General features: G+C 47.2%; 1 protein-coding gene across 1 annotated transcript in view; it reads left to right on the top strand.

Moving 5' to 3' along the window:
• Positions 1-5,200, top strand: part of LOC144771583 (matrilysin-like) — a 129,026-nt gene extending 123,826 nt beyond the window's left edge. The window contains exon 4 of the mRNA XM_078655969.1: positions 5,081-5,200. Coding sequence (XP_078512095.1) covers positions 5,081-5,097 — 17 coding nt within the window. The 3' untranslated portion in view covers positions 5,098-5,200. The remainder of the gene's footprint in view (positions 1-5,080) is intronic.
• The last annotated feature ends 18,949 nt before the right edge of the window (positions 5,201-24,149 follow it).

Here is a 24,149-nt window from a genome sequence, read left to right as displayed (position 1 = left end):
TCAAAATGATCAATGTGTTTCGTTAGCTGTAGATGTACACATTTTTCCAGCAGCTTTGCTAGGGTGGGGATATTGGAGATTGGGCGATAGTTGCTTAGGTCCGTGGGGTCTGCCGTGTGCTTCTTTAGAATAGGTGAGACCTGGCCTATTTTGAGGATGTCTGGGATACATCCTTGTTGGAGGGAACTGTTTATGAACTTCGACCAGAGAGGTAGCAGCAATGGGGTGAGGTCTTTGATTGCGTTTGCCGGAAGCGGGTCGGCGGAGTGGTTGGCGGGGTTCAGAGCACTGAGAATTTTGCATAGGGCCACTTCGGAGTAGGAGGAAAATGATGACCAGCTTGCATTATTTTTAGAATTATACTTTGATAGGGGTTGCCCCGGCGTGGACATGGGAGTAGGAGAAGTTAGTGTATTCGTTCTCGCGTATAATGTTAGGTCCTTTAGGAGGTCTTTCTTGATGGTGTCGGTCTTGAGGGAGAAGAAGGTGGAGAATTCTTCACAATTTGGCATCGAGCATTCAGAGTCTTGTGGGCACTGAGGTGCCTCCTTAGATTGAGATTTGATCAACTCAAAGAGTTTTTTTGGACGGTTTCTTGCCTGGTCTAGTTGGAGGTAATCAGCTTTGGTGCGTTTGATCTTGCGTAAATATGCATTTCTCTTTGACCTAAGGATCATAAGGTGGTTGGAAGACGGTGTTGACCTCCAGATCCGTTCTGCAGTTCTGAGGGAGCGCCTCTCGTCGTTGAGTAAACCATTATACCAGGGTTTAGAGTCTTTCAGAGAGACTCTTTTTAGCTGTAGAGGTGCTACCTCGTCAACTATTGATGTCATGGTCGAGATGTAGTGGTTGGTGAGCTTGTGTACTGTAGTAGATCCTGCGGGGGGCAGCAATAAGTTAGTACAGGAGGACGGTAAGGAGTTGAGTTTAAGATTTTTTAGGTCTCTTTTCCACACTTTTGGTCTCGTGGATTGGGCTGAGTTCGTTTTTACCTTTTCCTTAATGGTGAAGGTGATGATGTGATGGTCAGACCAGTTGCAGGGTAGGATCGAATCGAGCTGGATGGGACCTGTTTTAGAGATTAGTAAGTGTAGGATTGATCCTTTGTCAAGTGTTGGGATGTTGCAGAACTGTGTTAGGTGTAGGTCCGCTAGGCAATTCTTAAGACGGTTCACTGCTGAGTCATTAGGATCATTCCAATGGAGATTGAAGTCTCCATGGAATATTTGGGTATTTTGTCGATCCATGTATGATGACACCATGTCCATGAAGTGTTCGGTGAAGGTGAGGTTCTCACCTGGTAGGTGATAAATGATATGCAAAGAACATACCGGTGTTCCCTTGCTAGAAATATTAAGGCACATGTATTCACATGACTGGAAAGAGGGGGAGATGGCTCTGCTTACCGAGATGTTGTTACGATGTATGCAGGCTATGCCACCCCCTGACTGTCTGCTCTAGCTCTGTCTAATCTGATGATGTTGTAGCAGGGTGGAACTAGAATGTCAATGATTGGTGTAGAGGATTCTTTTAACCAAGTTTCAGTAAGCAATAACAAGTCTGGTTCATGTGTGATGATGAGATCAGCTATGTCTGCTGCATGTCGAGCGGCCGATCTGCAATTTAGGAGAATACATTTGAGTGTGGGCGTGCTGGTGGATGAAGTGGGTTCCTGACTGATAGGGATTCTTCTGAGGTTGTTGTTTGTGATGCCTCTACTGTTAGGTTTAATGGTTCTACGGGGGTTTAAGGGGATAGTAGGAATTAATGCCGATGCAGGTGTATTAGGCTTTAATGGCACAGGAGTTGGTGACGGAAGAGGTGTGCTAGGCTTCATAGAAACGGGTTCGTAAGAGCGCAACAAGGATAATAGATCACTCTCTGAGAGCAGGTTGGTGCATCTAATTGGTCGTGATGCAGTATTGGAGGAAGGGACTGATGACCAGCTGGTACAGATGGGAATCCTGTTGATTGTGATTTGGTTTCTAGGTTGTTAGATTTTGGGATGTCTAGTTGTTCTGTCACTCCATAGGTGATTCATTAGACGATCATTGAGAGCTTGGAGTTCCTCTTCGATTTGGTACAGTGAAGATATGATCTCGTCGAGTCTGGGATTATGTGCAGGTGTGCATGTGTTATGTGGTTGTGTTATGTGTGTGGGTTTGGAGACGGGTTTGGATGCCTGAGTTGTGGTCTGGCTTGGTGTAATGATTGTTGAGTGTGTGGATGTGGGTGAGAGGGGTGCTGAGGGTGTGGGTGTGCCTGTAAGGTGGGTAGTAAGGGTGTCTGTGTGGATGGTTACAGGTGGGGTCTGATCTGGTGTGTGAGTATTTGTGTGTGTTAGTGTGGGTGGGAGGGATGCTGCTGGAGAGGGAGTGTATGATTTGTGGGCTATAGGGGTAGCTATGAGTGGTGAGTGCGTCTGTGTTGATAGTATAGATGTAGATGTAGGAGTAGGAGCAGTGCGCTGACCTGGAGTGTGGTATGGGGCTAACGTGTGCTGTGAAGGGACGAGTGTTTGCGGGGTGTGGGAGTATGGCTGGTCAGGAGATGTGGGTCGAGTTATGGGTGACAGAGTAAGGGCAGTGTTAGCTGGGGGTGCGTAGGTGATTTCAACTGTGTTGAGTTGAGGGTTCGCTGAGATGGCTTGGCATGTGTTGGAGGGTAGAGGAGGGAGAGTGAGGTTGTTGTTGTTGGTACGGATAGGACGTGTGGTATGTGGAGAAATAGCTGAAGGGGAGGCTTGAGTGGACTTATGGGGTTTAGACACATGTTCCTTGATGATTGGGAAGATGGTTTCTAGTAGGTTTAGATTACGGTCTGTGGATTGCATGAGTATGGTTCCATTATTATAAATAGTAACGGTTGCCGTCGCTTGGAAAAGTCGGGAGGGGGCGATATAGATAACTAGACCATGTGGGATGTTCCTGCTGGCTGAGCGTGTGAATAGAGTAAGAAAAGCATTTCTCCATTTTTTATACTGATTTACTAAATTTTTTGAAAATATTTATTTTTAGATATTTTATTTTTTAAATCCATACTAATATAACAAAGAGAGAGCCCAAACGTTTGAGGCGGGTAATCACAGTAACCACAGCACCAATCACAACACCCACTACAGCGTTGGAAAGGGCAGTTGCAGAAGAAGGACATAGGCTATGCAGACGGCCAACATATGTTTTATTTTTATTTTTTTACAAAGTTCTATACAGCGCAAACTTGACCCGAACTGAATCAGGTATCAGAGCTCTCTACATAGCACCAGTTACGTTACATGAGGACACACATTCATTTTTGTTAGGCACGGGGAGATTAAGTGATTTGCCCAGAATCACAGGATGTTTGGTGTCGATACAAAGACTCTAACCCAGATCCCCAAGTCCGAGGTCGAGTGCCTTAGCCGTTAGGCCAACTCCTCTATACATTTAAAAGGTAAAAGAACCGTGCCAGCAAAGTAGTCCCTTGTGGGCGTGTCTGCGTTGTGCTGTGGGCGTGGGCTGGAGGTGTGACTAACGTGGGGGGCGTGTGGTACGGCCATCACATCGTTGGCTGTGGGCGTGTGCTGGGGGCGTGACAAACGCTGGGGGCATGTGTCCGCCCTTCATGCCATGTGAGTCGTACATACAAGCGCCAATTACGTTGCTGCGCAGCATCAAGGGACAAGCTGGGGGCGTGAGAAATGCTGGGGGAGTGTGTCCGGCCTTCATGCCATGTGAACGCAAATGCATCGCATCAAGGGGCACGCTGGGGGCGTGAGAAACGCTGGGGACGTGTGCTACGTTCCGCCCTTCATGCCATGTGGGTTGTACATTAATCAGAAGATCGTCTGCTGTGGCCGTGTGCTGGGGTCGTGACAAACGCGTTCACCTGGAGGCCTTGTAAGGAACGTTACTGCAGCCTCTCCTGCGCGCTGTTACTGAACTCTCTCATTAAACGAAATTACACGCGCCTGCTACCATCAACCAGGGCTCTAGCCGGGCTCAGGCAGCGGATTAGTACACTAATTACACGTGCCTGATAACATCAACTGGGGCTGCAGCTGGGCATCAAGCGGGATAACACGTGCCTGCTAACATCAAACAGGCCTGCATCTGGGCCTCAAGCGGGAGAACACTCAAATGAGCATGTCTGCGGGGACAATTACTGCAGCCTCTCCTACTCGCTGTCACTCAACTCTCTCATTAAACGGATTTACCCGCGGCTGATAACTCTCTCATTCAACGACATTACACGCGGCTGCTAACATCAACCAGGGCTGTAGCCGGGCTCAGGCGGCGGATCACTACACCAATTACACGTGCCTGCTAACATCAACCAGGGCTGCAGCTGGGCCTTCTCCGTCCCTATTCTAATGAAACAAAAAATGTTGTCTACCGCGAGATTTTAAAATAAATTGCCCTTGCCAAATACACACATTCTGTTTCATACCCGGACAACGTCGGGACGGGCTGCTAGTATATATATATAAATATATATATATATATATATATATATATATATATATATATATATATTCCCAAGGCTTCCTCCTCACTGAAGAAGAATGAGGTGACACCACGGGGCTCAAGATACACCTTTCTTTATTGGTAAAACATTGGGCATGACGCGTTTCGGAGGGTTCCTTTTTCAAACGCCCTTCTGTTAAAAATTGCCACTGTTGCTCGTAGTCCTCTTTTAAGTCCTTTTACAGTTCCTATGCACTAAAGTAGTGTAGGCTACCTCGAAAATATGGCACGGAATCATCTCTGCCTCCACAGTTGGACTGCATTTCCCAGCATGCAGTGTTTCTTGCTTGCTGGCGATGGTTCCATTTGTCAGCATTTCTTTCTTTCGCCATTCAGCAGCTGACATGCATGTTGGCAGGTAAGGACTGCAGCATCTGTTCTGGGCCTATTGGTGTTTTCATCTCCAGTTCCGCACTTCCAGCCTCGCAGTTCTGCCCGTCGTGTATATATATATATATATATATATATATATATGCAATGTGTAACAGTACAACTGCAAAAATGTTTTCACTTTTGTGAATGTACGGTTTGCTGTACTCAATTATAATAATGTCTCTCTCTCTTTCTATCCACAGGAAAAGGCAATGAATGATATGACTGGCATGCAACCACTACAAATGGACAATAATTCTCTTATAGCACTATGAAAACCGAACCTACTCTAACCTGGACAATTTTGTGAATAAATTATTATACTGTCAGTTTCGTGCAATGTCTTTGATAAGTGCACCTAAATATAGTACTTGAACCACACACATGCAGATAGGGATACTTTCTTGAAGAACACAAAAAGAACTGTTGCATAGAAAATTTGGTTTCAGGGGAAAAAATATTATTCTTCTGAGAACATGTTAACGTGTCTAATAATAATAGCTGTTTCAGTCACCACTTCATAAAGCCTTTCGTTTCTAAGCATTGTAATAGTGGTGTTATTAACAACTCATCTGTCACTCACTAAAAACCTCAGAAGGATGAAAGGCTGAGCTATTGTATGTTTCGCCATGTCATGTCATGTGCATTTGTATAGTGCTGTGCCACCAGGTAGGGTATCCTGGCGCTAAGCATGTGTGAGTCCAGCCCCGCCTAGGACAGAAGGAGAATCTATTCGAGCAGCTATGTCTTCAACTTCTTGTAGAATGCTTCCGAAGGATGCTCTGATAGATAACAGCAGATCATTCCATGCTTGAGGAGAGATGTAGGAGAAAGCCTGATCGCCCAATCTGGTTTGTGTATGCATGGGATGTGTGTAAATAGGAGTCTGGCCAGGTGGAAATAGCTGGAGTGTTTGTGAAAAGAGATGCGGTTATTGAGGTATGCAGGGCTAGAGTTGTGTAGTGCTTTGAACATGTGAGTGAGGAGTTTTAACTATGCCCATATGCATAGGGGGAGCCAGTAGCGCTCCTTAAAATGTGGTGCAATGTCTGTGAGGCGTGGGAGGTTGAGTCATTCTGGCTGCCGAGTTCAGAAGGTATACAGTCATCTGGTTAGGTGCTTACTGGCCACGGATTAGACGGGGCTCCCTAATTCACCATACTTGTGAAGAGGGCATGAGTGAAGGTTTTTGGGTGCTAGTTGGTAGTCATTTGAAGATTTCCTCAGCATCTTCACAGTATTGAAGCAGGAAGCTGTAATGGCGCTGACTTGGGCAGTCATGTTGAGTTTGTTGATGATGATGATCCCAAGGTTCTTGGTGTGAATGGAGGGGGTTGGTGTGGGTCCTACTTCAACCGACCGCCAGGTGGAGTCCCACTGTGAGGTGTTTGTCCCGTAGATCATGACTTCTGTCTTGCAGCTGTTCACGTTGAGACATGTGTCTTCATCCAGTCAGAAATTTCACACATGCAAGCTGTAAACTTGTTCAAGGTGCTGGGAGTCTTGCCTGCGAGGAAGAGTATAAATTTAGTGTCAACTGTGTAGGAAAGGATGTCAATATTCTGGACGCAGATTATTTTTTGCTAGTAGGATCATATAGGGGTTGAAGAGCATCAGATTAAGAGATGATCCTTGTAGGACACCACAGATGAGGATGCGGGCATGTGAAGAGTAGGGGACAAGGCTGTCTGAGTCCTGTTCATCAGGAAAGAGCAGATCCAGTGGAGCGTAGGTCCTTGAATTCCAATGTCAGGCAGGTGTCAGATGAGGATAGGTTGTGAAACAATGTTAAAAGTCGGAGAGAGGTCCAAGAGAGTGAGAGCGACCATGTCTCCTCTACCCAGGATGATGCAGATGTTTTCTGTGCAGCTATTAGGGCTGTGTTATGTTGAGTAGTTGGTGGCCAGTGAGGTGGGCGCTGAGTGGTCTGTTAATAAGCTTCTCTAAGACTTTTGCCTGGTACCAGGAAGACTACTCTGTAGTTCGTGGGCGTTGATGTGTCTGCAGAGGGCTTCTTGAACCACGAGAGGACTGTGGTGTGTTTCCATATGTCTGGGAAGGTAGCTGGTAAAATAGAGGCGTTCAACATATGTGGGAGCAATGCACTGAAGGGTTTAAATCCCTTGGTGAAAACGTGGGTGGGGTAAGGATCTGATGGAGCTCCAGAGTGGATAGACTACACAGTAGCAGAGGTTTCTTTTGTGGTCATAGCAGGTCACGTAGATATAATTGCTTCTTTGGATTATATGGGGTGACATGTTCAGAGGTCTGTGGGTCCGGTTGAGGGCCGGAATTGCTGCATTTAAAGTTTATCTTGTTGCACAAGAATTGAAAGAATTTGTTGCAGAGGTCCTGTGAAGGGGAGATGTTGTTGGAGGTGGCCGCTTGTGAGGTAAAATCTTTCACAATGGTGAAGATCTCCTTGCTTCTGTTGTTGTCAACGCAGTCTCCTAGAGCAGTGCATTCAGTGGCCCGGATCTGTTGATGGTAGCATCTGAGGACAGATTTGAAGGTATTCTTGTCTTGGCTCATTCTCCATCTACGTTCCAATTGTTTGCAGTGGTGCTTCGATGTCCTGAGTTTCTCTGTGCACCAAGTTGCTTGGGGTCTGGATCTTGTGGTTTTGCTGTGCTTTAGGGTGCTGGGGTGTTGGCCAGGTGGTGATCTAGTTGTTGAATTTGTTGATGGCTTTGGGAAGTCTGCTGCTGTGTTCGGGCAAATGTGTGTGGAGAGCTGTTATCCAGTCGTTCTCCGTCTTGTTGTTCCAGTTTCAGCAGGGTGGTCTGTTGATGGTAGTTCTATGCTGAAAGTGACCGGTGTGGCCTGTTGACAGAAATGTTGTTTAAGGAGAAACAAATCGGGGTCAGGAGTTTTCTGATGGCATGTGTAGGTCTTTTTACTCATTGGTTGATGCCGAGGTTTCTGAGGTCATCGGGTAAAGTTTCAAATTTGAGTTGCAGTGGTCTTCCAGGTGGGAATTTAAATCTCAGAGGAGAATGAAGGTACCTGCATCAAGGATGAGGGGTGTGACAAAGTCCATTATGGTGTCAGTGAAGTTGGTCTCGGCGGCTTGTAGATGTGGGTGCAGCTCATGGTGAAGTAGGCTTCAAACTGAAGATGGAACAGTAAGTGTTTCATGTTATTTAGGGTTGTGTCTGTGGAGGTCTTGCAGCGGATGGCATCCTGGTAAATTATGGTGATTCTGCCTCTGGGCTTGTGTTGTCTGTCCTGCCTGGAGATCTTGTAGCAGGGAGCGATGGGTGTGGTGATGTCGGGAGCCAAAGAGGGGGTCAGCCAGTTATTCATGAGTAACAGGAGGTCCAGTGCATAGCCATAAAGCAGGTAGCATATTTCCATGGCATATATCGGGAGTGATTTGATATTGGGACGCATGCATGAAAGTGTGGATTGATGTGCGGCTGGTGGCTGGATGGTGTGAGTGTGAGAGAGTTGGGTGACAGGTGCTACCAGTGTGGGAGAGGTGAGTGGTGGCTGTGGGAGAGTGTATGCGAATATGCAGTAGATGCAGGAGTACGCTCCCTCGGTGTTGTGTGGTGCATCAAGGCAGCAGCGTGGCGAGCAACAGTCAGGGGTAAGGACACTGATGGTCACTGCAGGGTGGCGGTGGGAGGGGCTAGGACCAAAGTTCCCGGCATTGGGTGCAGGTCGGGCATAGATGGATTTGCCTTTAGTGCACCTCCTGTACGTCTGCTGTGCTTCCACACTGCGGATGCCACCTCAGTGGTCCTTGAAGGGGGAGAGAGCGGGGGCAGTGGGTGGGTCTGGGAGGGGTTCAGTAGACGAAAAGCAGGAATATAGCGTGAAGGGTGTGGGGTGAGATAAGGAGTAAATGGGGTGGCGGGAGACAAGAAAGTGTAGGAAAGGAGCCTAGAAGGGGGAAGAGCAAAAGGAGCCAAAGAGCAAAAATAGCAACTAAAACGATATCAAGAAATGCAAAGACAAGCAGAGAAATTCAAAGCAGCAGAGAGAAAGCACTGAGAGTAGATCGAGCTGAATGAGAATGAAAGCTGGTGCGAGTAAATGAGCGAAAGTAGCACAGCAGTGTGGAAGCAAGCAAGATGAACAGTAAAGTGGCCATAAGCAGAAGCAAGTGAAAGAAAGAGAAAGAAAACCCCAAAAACTGTAAAAGGCAGGATTGACATCAGACAAAAGGTAGTCAGAAAACAGTGTCAAAACAGTGGAAAAATGGTATGTGCAAGAATAAACAAAACAAAAGTCAAATGACAAAAAACAAAATGGCCAAAATAAACCATGTGAGGAGATGAGAGTGTGGAGAGAGAGGGCATCAAGTGTTCATGATTGGTTTGGGTGGGCCAAAGAGGGATGACCAAACAGTCATTGCAAACTTAGAGTGGCAAGCCACTCCTACCCTACGCTGCTCCGAGTGCGGGGCAAGCAGCCCCACCCATCCGCTAGCCCGCAAAGCAGCAGGAAGCATAAAATGATAATAACTTAAAGGTTTTTATCATGTTAAGCTTTTTTGCACTGCTTAAAATCAGTGCGGCAATGCTCCTCCGCCATAGCGGAGGAGCCACCACTGATATATATGTGATAAGTGCAAACCTAGATGAAAGCAGCACTGTACAAGGTCCAAGGCAAAGGTACAGTCAATGTGTGTGTGGAGTAGCTGATTAGCAGAGCGAAGTGAACTTTTACTGCATCATTATGTAGTGTTTCTTAAACAAGTGTGTCTGCAGCCCTTTCTTAAATTGGAGTAAGATTGGAGCAGTCTTGATGGACACAGAGAAACAGGATTTAACATACGGAACTATGGCCCAGATGTAGGTAGTCAAATACCGGTCGGTAACGGCCGATTTCGGCCGTTACCGACCGGTATTTGGCTTTTGAGAGGTAGGGGGATTGCAACAGGCCATTTCGGTAATTTTACCGAATCGGTAAATATACCGGTCGGTAAATTTACCGACCGGTATTTTTACAGAATCGGTAAAATTGAGATGTAGGTGGGACTCTTCTGAGTCCCACAAGACCTACAAATTCGGTATTTTACCATCAAATTCAATTTGATGGTAAAATACCGATTCAGGTATGCATGCACATGTGTGCATGCACACCTGTGCCATATGACAGGCAGACCTGCCCTTAGGGCAGGTATGCCTGCCACATGGCCCCCAAACCTTTTTTGGGGGTGCTAGAGGGTGTCAAAGTGACACCCCCTGCACCCTTGTCAAAATCGGTATTTACCGATTCGGTAAATACCGACCGGTAATGCCCCAATTCATTCCTATGGGCTTCAAAGCCCATAGGAATGAATGGAGCATTACCGGTCGGTATTTACCGAATCGGTAAATACAGATATTTACCGATTCGGTAAATGGAACATCTGGATGTTCCTACATACCCCCCCTTCTTATTTACCGATTCTTAATTACCGAATCGGTAAAATTCGGTAATTAAGAATCGGTAAATAAGTTCTACCTACATCTGGCCCTATATTATCAGCAATATAAAAAAGTTCCTTATACTACTAACTAAATGTCCAAATATACATATTGAAAACTAAAACACTCAATACCATCTTCTGACGCCTGATTAGTGCTTGCTCTGCCATGTGTCCCACATACAGTAAACCCTAAATCTAATAACCACAAGGCCCAACCCCACTTCCTTGCCTCTCGTTGAGTCATGCAGCCATGCAGGCCTGTCAGACGTGTTTTGCCTGGCTTGGGTCAAAAACTTGATGTGAGGCCCAACATCTACCAACGGCTGGTGAGCCATGAAAAGGCACGTGCCAGTGAACAGACTGCACCATAGCATCTGTGATATCCTGTAATATGCAATCAAAATAAAACAGAGCCGGAGAGTGCCAGCTCATCTGAAACACCAGGGTTCCTTCTCCATCATTAGTTAACAAGCAAAAAGGACGTTCCTGACTTCCTCCGTGCCTATTGTGAATTAGGAGGCACCAGTTGTGAAACGTTGCCAATCCTCTGACCCAACACATACAGAGTACAGCAGTGAGTCAAATCCTCAACCAGTACCTAATGACACCTCTGCTTCTTTTTTTTTTTTTTTTTTTTGTTTTTTTTTATTGAGATGTTTCAGGTATTCAAGGTACAAAATTTTCATTCCGTATATCACATCATTTACATAATCCATAAATAATCCAAATAAACAGAGACATCGTGAATTATAAAAAGTAAAAAGACAGTAAAAAGACAACATTAAAAATACGACGAGTTTCCCCTTTTCAATGGCTATCATCTCTCCATTTTCTAACTGGTGCCCAAATATTCTTGCCTAATTCCCGCTTTTTCCCTCCCTTGAAATCGTATAGGCATTCTTCGATATTATGCATTCCTAAAAACATTGATAGCCATTGTTGGAATGTGGGTGCGGAGGTGTCTTTCCAGCCTGCTGAAATTAAAAGACGTAATATAGCTGCAGATATAAATACTAAGGCCTCCGCCTTATCTTTTGCTTTCAGTTTTCCATCCATGCCCACTAAGATCACAGTAGGGGATAGAACAATTTTTTGTTCTAGCAGCCCCTCCATAAATATTTGTATCTCCTTGATTATTGGTATTAGATTCGGACAATTATAAAACATATGGAGTAAATCTGCAGGGCCCAGATTACACCTAGGACACCTATCACTATCCCTTATTCCCCAGGCAAACAATTTTGCAGGTGTGAAGTACAAATTAAATAGTGTTTTGTAATGTTGAGCCCTTAGATTGGAAGAGCGAAAGATCTTTTTATTTAATTCTAAAGCACGATCCAGATCCACATCTGGGTCGTCTAGTTTTTGAGCCAACGCTGATTCTGTCTTTCCCAGATCCTCATCTAGCTCCTGCAGAAGATTATTGTAACACATTTTTATTTTGCTGCCTCCTTTTTTCAAGTAGTCAATTAATGAGTGGCTCGACATGGGAGATATCCTAGGCCTAAATGATCTTAATGTTTGGGTCATTTGTATATATAACATCCATTGGTTGGAGGGGAGTCCAAATTTTTGTTGAAGTATATTAAAGTCAACAATCTCATCTCCTAAAATAACATCACCCAGACACTTAACTCCCATCTCCCTCCATAAACGACTATTTATATTTTGGCCCAAATGAGCACAAATGTTCGACTTCCACACGTTGATATTAGCGTGAATTTTTGGGATTTTTAGGATCTTCCTTATAATCAGCCAAGTTTCCCATGCCCCCATCAAAATCTTGTATCTGGCTCTTTTATAGTATCTTCTTTCAATCTCGCACATCAATAGTCCCCCGGCCTTTCTACCTACTAAAAGCTCAAAGATAGTGGGGAGAGCTTGCGTAACCATCGGAGATTCTACTGGTTCTGTGTCATATTGAAACAATAAGTTCATCTGTACTAGCAGACATGACCAATGATAGAGTCTAATATTGGGCATTGCCAGTCCACCTCTCTCTAATGGTAGAGACATTTGCGCTATCGATCTTCTAACTTTCCCATACTGCCATATAAAACGAATGAATGTCCTTTCGATCTTCCTAATTGTCCCCTCTTCCAAAAGCAACGGTATGGCACGGAACAGGTTGAGCAGCTTCGGGAACATAGTCATTTTCAGGACATTTACCCTGCCAATCAATGAGAGATGTAACACGTCTATCCTCTTAAGCTCTTTTTCGATCGAATCTATCAAAGGGAGATAATTCTCTGGTATGATCTTATTAACATTGGCATTCACCCTTATCCCCAGATAAACTGCTGAGTCTAAATATCTTTGATCTGATTTAATTATATTGCTCGTGCAGATAATTTGAGTTTTTTCCTCATTGAGGCGATACCCTGATCGTATCCCAAATTCCTTAGCCAGCCGACATAGCTCAGCCATTGCTTGTTGCGGGGCGGTTGTTGTAATTGCCAGATCGTCAGCATATGCCAGGAGTTTGGTGGTATGGCCATTAAGTATCACTGGAACAATCAGATCCGACTTCATAATTTTCTGGATCAAGGGATCTATGTATAATGAGAATAAAATCGGGGAACAAGGACACCCTTGCCGGGTTCCTCTCCTGATTATTATTTTATCCGATTTTTGACCCATAACCATAACCCTCGCGGTTGGATCGCTATACATAGCCTTAATTGCCCTCAGACTCTTATTTCCAAACCCTCTTTCGGCCAAGATTCCCCATAAGCATTCCCAGGTCACCCGGTCGAATGCTTTCTCAGCATCTAGAAGGATCATGGCCATGTCCTACCCCCTGACAGCATGGGCATCAAACAGGGCTATAGCACGTCTAGTATGGTCTGTGGTACCTCGCCCTGGGACAAACCCATGCTGCCACGGGGAGACCAGCCGACCAATGATCCCTCCCAACCGCTTAGCCCAGATCTTAGAGTACAGTTTGGTGTCTGAATTGATAAGGGAAATCGGACGATATGAACCGGGATTATTCTTAGGCTTGCCCTTTTTGTGAAATATAACAATGTTAGCCTCCTTCCAAGTTTCCGGGGTTAACCCTGAGCATAATATACCATTAAATAGGTCCAAGAGAATTAGAGCAATTTCCTCCTCGAGACATTTATAGACTTCGAGGGGAATCCCGTCGGGTCCCGCGGCTTTACCCGGAGCTAGTTCCTGCAATGCAATCCTTACCTCCTTCAGAGTCAGATCTTGTTCCAATATTTCCCTACTCCTTTCATCAACTTTGGGACCTTCATCTTCTACAGTTGGACTCTGCATTGTCCCCCTATCTTCTTCATCATATAATTTTTGGTAAAACGTATGGAATACTTTCAGAATTTCTTCCGGTTTTGTATGTTCTATCCCATTCTCCTGTATACTGGATATCAAATTTTTAGACCTCTCCTGCCTAATCCGAAGCGCTAACACCCTTCCTGCCTGTTCCCCTGTCTCATATCGGTTAGTCCTTGAGGCTTGGTATTCCCTAGTCTCTTTCTGTGTCGCCATCCCCTGGAGATCCGCTCTAATAGTATTCATTCTGTTTAAACTTGCCTTACCATCCTTCCCCTGCCCTATCTCTAAAGTATGTTGCGTTTCTACTATGCCTAATTCCCCGATCAGAGTTTCAATTTTATACCTATCTTCTTTCCTTAATCTGGCTGAGCAATTTATAGTCTCACCCCTCAAAGCTGCCTTGAACGTGTCCCAGACCATATTACGGGATGCACTATATCTGTTCATATCATAGAATTCCTTTGTCCATTGCTTTATGTGTCTCACGAATCTGTCATCAGCAAGAAGCTTCCTTTCAAATGACCAGTTCGTATGCTGCCGTTTCACATTATCAGCCACACAGGTTAAAATCAATGGGTTATGGTCTGAGACATATTTAGGCATTTTCATTATTTTGACTTTACATAATGTATCTGAGGATAGGAAGAAATAATCCAATTTAGAATATTTCCTATGTGGGAAGGAATAATAGGTAAAGCCCGGATCATTAGGAAATTTCGCCTTCCATACATCCTCTAATCCATGTGATCTCATAAGTGAAGTGAGCGCTCTGAACACTTTTGGCTTAGATCCTGCATAACTCCCTGTCCTATTCCAATCAACCGACCTATTCATATCCCCACACATTATGATCGGAGTAGGCCAGTCCACCAGCTCTTCCTCTAGCATATCGAAAACTTCCGGATCATCAAAATTTGAGCCATATACTGTACAGAGTGTATAACCCAGAGTTAGTTCCGCTATTGCCCATCTCCCTGAGCTATCTGCCTTCACTCTTTTTGCACCTCCTAGATTTTGTTTGGCTAGGATGGCCACCCCCCTGACCATTGAGGTTTGTGATGAACAGGCCAATAACTCGTAGCCCCTTATATTTAATAGATTTCTGTTAACCCAGGGCAAATGCGTCTCTTGTACACACAAATAGTCAAAATTATTAAATCTTACAAATTGACCTACTCTCTGACGCTTTCTCCCATCGTTCAATCCAGCAACATTTAAAGAACAAATTTTAATGTGTGACATAGTCTGGTGCGTTCTTTCCCGAATAGTATATAAGACAGGATCTGAATTTTACATTTGACATTGTTGTTAACCTTTGACTGAAGCCTATAACCTTTACATACCGAGACATCTCAAATTTAGTTGTTTTTTTCCCCCTCCCCGCCCTCCCCCTCCCTTCCCACCATTCTCCCCCCCCACCTCCCACTCCTCCCCCCCCCACCCCCAGCACCACCCACCACCCATACACCCACTCAATTGAGGCGCTCAGACCTAGTCTGTGCATGTGATGGAGAGTCGATTGAAAGTGGTGGAGATGACAGTTTCCCACAATCGATCAAAATATTCAATTCCCTGGACAATAACATGCCAAAACATAATACCTTCAAATGCCGGATGCTTTAAGGTACAGCATATCCTATTTCTGATAATGCTAATATAAGAAAAGACCATTGCGGCCAGATAAAGAACCCTGATGATCAACTTTTTTTTTTTTTAAAGACTTATCTAGCCAACAGATCTTAAAGCTTAACGGTGTTTAGTTCCTACTTAGGGCCTTTGAGAATCCAGATATTCTTTCGCTTTCACCTCTGACGTGAAATACAAAGTTCTTCCAGCATTAATTATTTTCAATTGCGCCGGATTAATCAAGAAGGCCTGCATCTTTTTAGCTTGGAAAGGTAAGATCAACTGTCTCAGCCTCCACCGCCTCTCAACCGTTATATGGCAAAAATCCGGCCTGACAAAGAATGATATATCCCCTACAGTTTTTTTTGCGTCGGGTCTCGCTTTTTCTGAAATTGCTTGTCTCAATAGGAAGTTGCAGAGGAATATCAATATCGCTCTTGGCTTATCCGCTTCTTTTGGTTGTTTTTTTGGTTTAAACGGGGTGCGATGCGCTCGCTGTATCTCCTCTGCCCAGTTCCAGCCTGGTAAATCGACAAAAGCTTGCTCAAATAGCCTTATGAGGAATGCTCTCATATCAGACCCTTCAGCCCCCTCCTGTATTCCAAGAACTCGAAGGTTATTCCTCCTTTGTCGATTCTCCAAGTCCTCTAGCTTCCATTGCACGTCTGTAATCTGGGCGCTTTGAGCATCCACCTTAGCAGTGGCAGCAGCCGAGTCTGCCTCCGTTGAGACCACTCTTTCTTCTATGTTTGAGATTCTATCTCCTAGATTGACGCACACTTTCAACAATTTTCTTACAGCGCCTTGCATCTTTCTTACAGCTGCCTGTGCCTTGCGGCTATCCTGTCTGGTCTCTTCCCTATGAGCGAGGATCTCTTTATGAATCACTTCTAAGAGGGACATCTGGGCGGCTTCCCCATGAGGGCTTCCAAGCAAAGGAGAGTCTGACGAATGATCCCAACTGAGCTCCTGAGATCTGATCCCCGCAGGTGGTCTAGCTGTGGATACATAGGGGTCAGTACCGTGTTCAGGCTCACTTCCCGAGTCCGAATTGCTTCCCTCTATTATTGAGCTATCGTCCTCTGACCATTCGCCTCCTTCCGCGACCGAGAAGAAACATTTGCTAGGAGGCTTTTCCTTATCCTTGTCGGCTGGTTTTCCACTCCCTTGATTATCTGTATTGCTCTCCTGGCTTGCTGTAGATTTTGCATCCACTGCTTCCTTTGTACACATAGTTACATTCCCTGTATCTTCATCAGCCTTTCTCTGGATCTCTAGTAAATTCTTTTTTAAACCTGCTTGATCTGTCCCACTGGTCCCTGCCTCACTGTTAAGAGGTTCCGAGCTTCCTTCAAGCAGAGAGGGAGGTATGACCCCTCCCCCCCCCTTTATAGTTACAACGTTGTCGATGCATCGACTGCCTTATCTTGCCACTTTTCCACATCCGGAGAGCCGGTCTTTAGATCTTTCTCTTTACCCATTTTGGCTAAAAGGTCAATTATGGGGGTAGTAGCCTGCTTTACTTTACCCCCCTGCTGATGCCTCCTTACCGGGGTCGCCTGCTTAGTTGGCTGTCCCTCTTCCTCCTGTGTCTCAGCAGCAGCTTCAACGGCTGCCCTTCTTTTGGCTGCAGCTTTCGAGACAGTATTCACTTTCGGTGCCATGGCTCCTCCTCTCTGGCTTCGGCACTTTCTCCCCCCCTGGTCTCGGGATCCACTAGACGATGGAGACCTCTGTCTCCCTCGGAGGCTCCTCGGACTTCGTGCTGATGCGCAGTGACCTTTCAGACAGGTCTCCCTTTTCGCCGGTACCAGGGTCGTCTGTCTGCTTCGTAGCTCCGAGCACCGCCTCCCAGCCAGCGTTAGTTCCCGGATCAAGCGCCCGATAGTCCCGTGACAGGTAGCAGGCAGGAACATTAGCTGATTGCTAATCTCGCCGCTCACCGCTGCCGCCGCTTGCTGATTTCAGCAACTCTACAGCAAATTAAATCTTAATCTCTTGAGTGCAGGCTTCCGAATAACTTGCTTTCGCTGCTGCCGATTCCTAGATCCATTACACGGCGACCAGCATATTCGGCATGTGGGTTACGACCAGGATGTCTTTCTCATCTCCACCACCTCCATCGCGCACAGCCGTTCTACACGGCCGCCATCTGCTTCTATTACTCGACATATAAATGATAGCGCGCTTACAGCACTCTAAATTGTATGGGTGCATTATACTCATGGTTCAAATGCGCTCACATACATTTTATCGTTAGCAGTGTTTCATGACTATTAAGAAGCATTTATTCAAATCATATAAGCATTAAAATGTCATATGCCCATTTCAGTAGGATTTGTATGTATTAGAAAGGTCTATAATTCCTGCATGCATAATGTGCAGCATGACATTATACTCATATAATGTTGCTGTGTATCGTTTAAGTTGTCTGCAATGTAGGCCCAAATTGCAGGTTGTTGTTAGTTTTGATTCTGCTTGGTTGCTCAAGAAATAATTAAATGAATCCTTTTTGTATTCGAAGATAGTATGTTCTTATCCTACTGCAGGTGCAGGAATTCGATCTCGTTATTCTAAGATTTAAGAAGATACCCAGAAAGTCTTTGAAAAAGACTAGAAGGCAAAAAGGGAGGTCGCCTTTCGATGCTGGCTGATCTGGGAACCAAGGCCACTGAGAAGGAGCTGAACAACACGGCTTTTGGGGAAAAGTACAGAAATGTTGCAATTGAAACGTTTATTCTGTGACGTATTTGGGGGGCTGAACATTGTCTTTTTGTATGATGCGCAGGGACAGATTCGGGGGACTTTTGCATTTTCGGAGGAGAAAAAGCATCTTAGAGCAAGCTCCATGGCCTTAAGTAATCAGACCCCTTTGACGTGAGTACTTCTTAGGAAGTCAACACATTGCTGACACCTTTGGGGTATGATACAAGGGAGACAGGCAGAATCCTCATTTAGAGCAGAGCAGGGACAGATAACTTTTGTTTTCTTCTCACTGAAAAGACAATTGGATTCAGCTTCTATTCTGAGTTGCATCTTGATTTTGGAGTTCATCACATTATGCCATTTATGCTGAATTGTTATGTACCTATATACTCTGATATTAAGATGTATTTAAATTCAATTATTTCAGTCCTTATAATAAATCCATCAAATGAAGTCCAGAGTCTGTGATCCTTTAACCCATGACTTATTTGTAAGTATAACCTTGAATTGTTTTGCTCCCCTCTACCACTTTTAGCAGGCAAATAAAAGACCATCAGTATTGGATTTAGTAGGTAAGGCAAAGAGTACATTTTGCGTAATCAAATGGTAGCAGAGGATGGTTTGCCTCTAAAGTGAGGGGAGAATGAGGAATTAGAGTAAAAGCGGAAGAAAATCGGGCTCTGGACTTGGAGTAGACGAAATCGAAGATGAAGATTGATGAAGGTCGGCGGATAATGATGGTGTGGCGGAAACAGTGGTAGCATGAGTATGAAATTGCGTGATGTGTTAGAGTGCGGTAATTAATTAATAGTGTGATGTCTTACGAAGTTGGAATGTGAGTTGAAAGATTGTGGATTAATTGGTTTACTGGTCTGGACATGTGTGGATCAGGAAGTTTGGTGAGCGGACTCACGAGAAGTCCAAGAGCCCGGGATAGTTTGTATATGTAATAGTCTGATCAATACTGTGGGTGTCGTGAAACGCTATTAACGATTCACTTGTGATAGGAAACTGTGTGAATGCAGGAGTATGTCGCGGTAGAAAGCCTCAGGTACCAGGGGTGAATTACGGCGCTTGAGGGACCAACACATGTCGGGGGTCACAGCGTATGAATATTCTTGTAAGAGTGTTCTATCGATCTTTTAGCAGACGTACAATTACTTGTGTTATGTAACTGCAAGCTATTGTGACTGTGTTGGGAAGCAGTGACTTGGTTAATAGCTTTTGGATATACAGTTACTTGTAGTACGAATGTGTGAGAGAGTATATGAGGTGAGATTGTAAAGGAGGGGAGCTGCTGCGAAGAGGGAGTTGTGACGTCATTTAGTGCCGCGCTGAGATAGGACGGTTGGTGTAACACTGCACTGGGATTGGTGGAAGTCCGTCCGAAGTTGAATATTGAAGGTTGTATTGAACATAATTGATTTTCACAATGAGATGTTTTAAGGTGTTGCGAGATTTGTGTAGAGGCGACATAGGCGTGGTGACTCGGGTAGGAGAAGAAGCTCCACCAGAGGATACCCCGGCACATTACATGGCAACAAATGTAGGACTCCATACTATAGTGTGGCTTTAAATTGGCATGAGTTTACAGAGAAAGAGGGAGAATTGGCTTTCCCTCGTAATGGGTCATTTCGGAGGGAGGTGCTGTATCAGCTGAGGGGAGTGATGTCTTCTCTGAAACCTCCACCTAGATCAACACAATTTGAGGCATTAGATGCATGGATGAGAACAGCAATGGCAAAGAGAAGAGAAGCTTCACAGGGAAGAATGAAGAAAGCAATGAAGGCATATCAAGATGCCAGGAGGAATGCATAGGTGTAGAAATGGAGAGTAGACACCATAGAGGGAGAACAATTGTATCCATTCAGGTTGCTAGTGGAAGGGTCTGGGGAGAAGAGTAAGACAGAGGAGGACAGTGATAGAGATGACAGTTTTCTTGATAGACTGCTAGCAGAACGTCCTCCACCTTGTGACTCCAGATCGGAGCAGGAGAATATGCAGAAAACAGAAAAAGCTTTAAGTATGGGACAAACGGATTTAGGGGATCAGACAGGAGTAAGAGGGAGGATGTCAGTAGGAATAAGAATTCCAGGAGGATCTGGAGTAATAGGTTATGTAGCTCCTGAGTCAGACGAAACCACCAGAGGCTCTTACGGTACCAGTTACTTTTAGACCTGAGGTTTCAATAAATGACTCTAGAGAGAGGGCATGTGGAAGTCAACAGCAAACAGGAGGAGAAGAGACTATGTCTGGAGGGAGTCTTACAATGAGTGGAACAGGTATGGCTCAGATGCCAGTGGAAGTTAGTACTCCACTGCAAGCTAAGGCTGATTCATCAAGTATGGACAGTGGATCGGAATGAAGACAAACAAGAGCTTTGGCAAATTCTAGGTCAGACATCAGAATGTGGGTTCCACGGGGGAGGGAGTCAATGATACAGAGAGAGGACTTGGAAATGAGACGAGAAACACCTAGGGTAATGTTCGAACCCCAGAATTTGTGTGAAGGTAACCATTGGAGAAGTCAAAGTTGTGAGAGAGGAAGTCGCCCAGTTTTGAGAATGGAGGAGGGAGTAGGACTAAGGAGAGCACAAAGTTGTGGCAGGGAAGAAGCAGGACGTGAAAGAGGGCAGAGAATCATACAAGTGGCAATGAAGGCACCATCAATAGATGTGGTACGACTAAAAGCTGAAATAGATGAAGTAATAGAAGGGAATCTGCCACTGGGCAGAATTGAAACCTATGACCCAAGCGAGTTGTTATTTGTAACTAAGGATGTTACTAAAAAGGCAAAGCGAGCTCATGAAGCATTCGCACAGTTGGCACGAAGGTATGAGGTGGAATTGACCAAGAGGAAATTGATGCAGGGAAGCTGCAGATTGAATTATACTGATCAAGATTTAGAAGAAAAGCAAACAACAGGATTAAAGGCACAAATTAGAGACTTGATAATAGCGATGTGACCATGGAGAGAATTAGACAAATGGGAAGAAAGGTGGTCGAAAAAGAAAAGCGCCAAGAAAGTGATAGGAGATACTCCGCCTCAGGGTGGAGGGATGGGAGCGGCAGGAAATTACACTCTGAGAAAAGTACAAAATGGAGGGTATGTACATGTGCCATGGAGCAGGGGTGATTTGGCAGCATTTACTAATGATTTTCCTTGGCTGAGGGACAAACTTGCTGACTGCTATAAACATATTGACCAGTTTGTCTAGATTTCGAAGGTGTTATGGATTGATTTGAATACCTTGTTTGATATAGTGGTTCCAGGTGATTTATGGACAGCATGTAAGGTTGCCGTTGATTGGCCTGCTGCAGAACCGGCTAGAGATGCGGTGACTCATGCTTCTTTGGCTGAGGTAATGAGGAAATATGAACAAGTGATTACATGGGGACACCAATCTTCAACCTACCTGGCTACTCGTCGGACCTGCGGACTCATTTGGCTGACCTAGACACCCACGCCTCGCGGAACCCGCTGCGCGGGTCCCGCATCGGCCAGAGGCACTTTCATCTTCCGTCTGGGGCCAAGGGCTGCGAGGGCTGCGAGCAGGAGGGGCTGGACTCAGTTTCCCAAGAGTCCCAGCCTACCTCGCGCCCGCAACACCTGGGGCCGCTCTCCCTCATCGCCCCGCCCCCAACAGGCTGTAGAAAGGGAACGGACTTTCTCTTCTGCGTGGGACACCAATCTTCAACCTACCTGGCTACTCGTCGGACCTGCGGACTCATTTGGCTGACCTAGACACCCACGCCTCGCGGAACCCGCTGCGCGGGTCCCGCATCGGCCAGAGGCACTTTCATCTTCCGTCTGGGGCCAAGGGCTGCGAGGGCTGCGAGCAGGAGGGGCTGGACTCAGTTTCCCAAGAGTCCCAGCCTACCTCGCGCCCGCAACACCTGGGGCCGCTCTCCCTCATCGCCCCGCCCCCAACAGGCTGTAGAAAGGGAACGGACTTTCTCTTCTGCGTGGGACACCAATCTTCAACCTACCTGGCTACTCGTCGGACCTGCGGACTCATTTGGCTGACCTAGACACCCACGCCTCGCGGAACCCGCTGCGCGGGTCCCGCATCGGCCAGAGGCACTTTCATCTTCCGTCTGGGGCCAAGGGCTGCGAGGGCTGCGAGCAGGAGGGGCTGGACTCAGTTTCCCAAGAGTCCCAGCCTACCTCGCGCCCGCAACACCTGGGGCCGCTCTCCCTCATCGCCCCGCCCCCAACAGGCTGTAGAAAGGGAACGGACTTTCTCTTCTGCGTGGGACACCAATCTTCAACCTACCTGGCTACTCGTCGGACCTGCGGACTCATTTGGCTGACCTAGACACCCACGCCTCGCGGAACCCGCTGCGCGGGTCCCGCATCGGCCAGAGGCACTTTCATCTTCCGTCTGGGGCCAAGGGCTGCGAGGGCTGCGAGCAGGAGGGGCTGGACTCAGTTTCCCAAGAGTCCCAGCCTACCTCGCGCCCGCAACACCTGGGGCCGCTCTCCCTCATCGCCCCGCCCCCAACAGGCTGTAGAAAGGGAACGGACTTTCTCTTCTGCGTGGGACACCAATCTTCAACCTACCTGGCTACTCGTCGGACCTGCGGACTCATTTGGCTGACCTAGACACCCACGCCTCGCGGAACCCGCTGCGCGGGTCCCGCATCGGCCAGAGGCACTTTCATCTTCCATCTGGGGCCAAGGGCTGCGAGGGCTGCGAGCAGGAGGGGCTGGACTCAGTTTCCCAAGAGTCCCAGCCTACCTCGCGCCCGCAACACCTGGGGCCGCTCTCCCTCATCGCCCTGCCCCCAACAGGCTGTAGAAAGGGAACGGACTTTCTCTTCTGCGTGGGACACCAATCTTCAACCTACCTGGCTACTCGTCGGACCTGCGGACTCATTTGGCTGACCTAGACACCCACGCCTCGCGGAACCCGCTGCGCGGGTCCCGCATCGGCCAGAGGCACTTTCATCTTCCGTCTGGGGCCAAGGGCTGCGAGGGCTGCGAGCAGGAGGGGCTGGACTCAGTTTCTCAAGAGTCCCAGCCTACCTCGCGCCCGCAACACCTGGGGCCGCTCTCCCTCATCGCCCCGCCCCCAACAGGCTGTAGAAAGGGAACGGACTTTCTCTTCTGCGTGGGACACCAATCTTCAACCTACCTGGCTACTCGTCGGACCTGCGGACTCATTTGGCTGACCTAGACACCCACGCCTCGCGGAACCCGCTGCGCGGGTCCCGCATCGGCCAGAGGCACTTTCATCTTCCGTCTGGGGCCAAGGGCTGCGAGGGCTGCGAGCAGGAGGGGCTGGACTCAGTTTCCCAAGAGTCCCAGCCTACCTCGCGCCCGCAACACCTGGGGCCGCTCTCCCTCATCGCCCCGCCCCCAACAGGCTGTAGAAAGGGAACGGACTTTCTCTTCTGCGTGGGACACCAATCTTCAACCTACCTGGCTACTCGTCGGACCTGCGGACTCATTTGGCTGACCTAGACACCCACGCCTCGCGGAACCCGCTGCGCGGGTCCCGCATCGGCCAGAGGCACTTTCATCTTCCGTCTGGGGCCAAGGGCTGCGAGGGCTGCGAGCAGGAGGGGCTGGACTCAGTTTCCCAAGAGTCCCAGCCTACCTCGCGCCCGCAACACCTGGGGCCGCTCTCCCTCATCGCCCCGCCCCCAACAGGCTGTAGAAAGGGAACGGACTTTCTCTTCTGCGTGGGACACCAATCTTCAACCTACCTGGCTACTCGTCGGACCTGCGGACTCATTTGGCTGACCTAGACACCCACGCCTCGCGGAACCCGCTGCGCGGGTCCCGCATCGGCCAGAGGCACTTTCATCTTCCGTCTGGGGCCAAGGGCTGCGAGGGCTGCGAGCAGGAGGGGCTGGACTCAGTTTCTCAAGAGTCCCAGCCTACCTCGCGCCCGCAACACCTGGGGCCGATCTCCCTCATCGCCCCGCCCCCAACAGGCTGTAGAAAGGGAACGGACTTTCTCTTCTGCGTGGGACACCAATCTTCAACCTACCTGGCTACTCGTCGGACCTGCGGACTCATTTGGCTGACCTAGACACCCACGCCTCGCGGAACCCGCTGCGCGAGTCCCGCATCGGCCAGAGGCACTTTCATCTTCCGTCTGGGGCCAAGGGCTGCGAGGGCTGCGAGCAGGAGGGGCTGGACTCAGTTTCCCAAGAGTCCCAGCCTACCTCGCGCCCGCAACACCTGGGGCCGCTCTCCCTCATCGCCCCGCC

This window comes from Lissotriton helveticus, chromosome 8 (genome assembly GCF_964261635.1).
Source record: "Lissotriton helveticus chromosome 8, aLisHel1.1, whole genome shotgun sequence".
NCBI classification, from domain to species: Eukaryota; Metazoa; Chordata; class Amphibia; order Caudata; family Salamandridae; genus Lissotriton; species Lissotriton helveticus.
The sequence above is the reverse complement of the archived record's forward strand: the minus strand, read 5'-3'. Positions and strand labels throughout refer to the sequence as shown.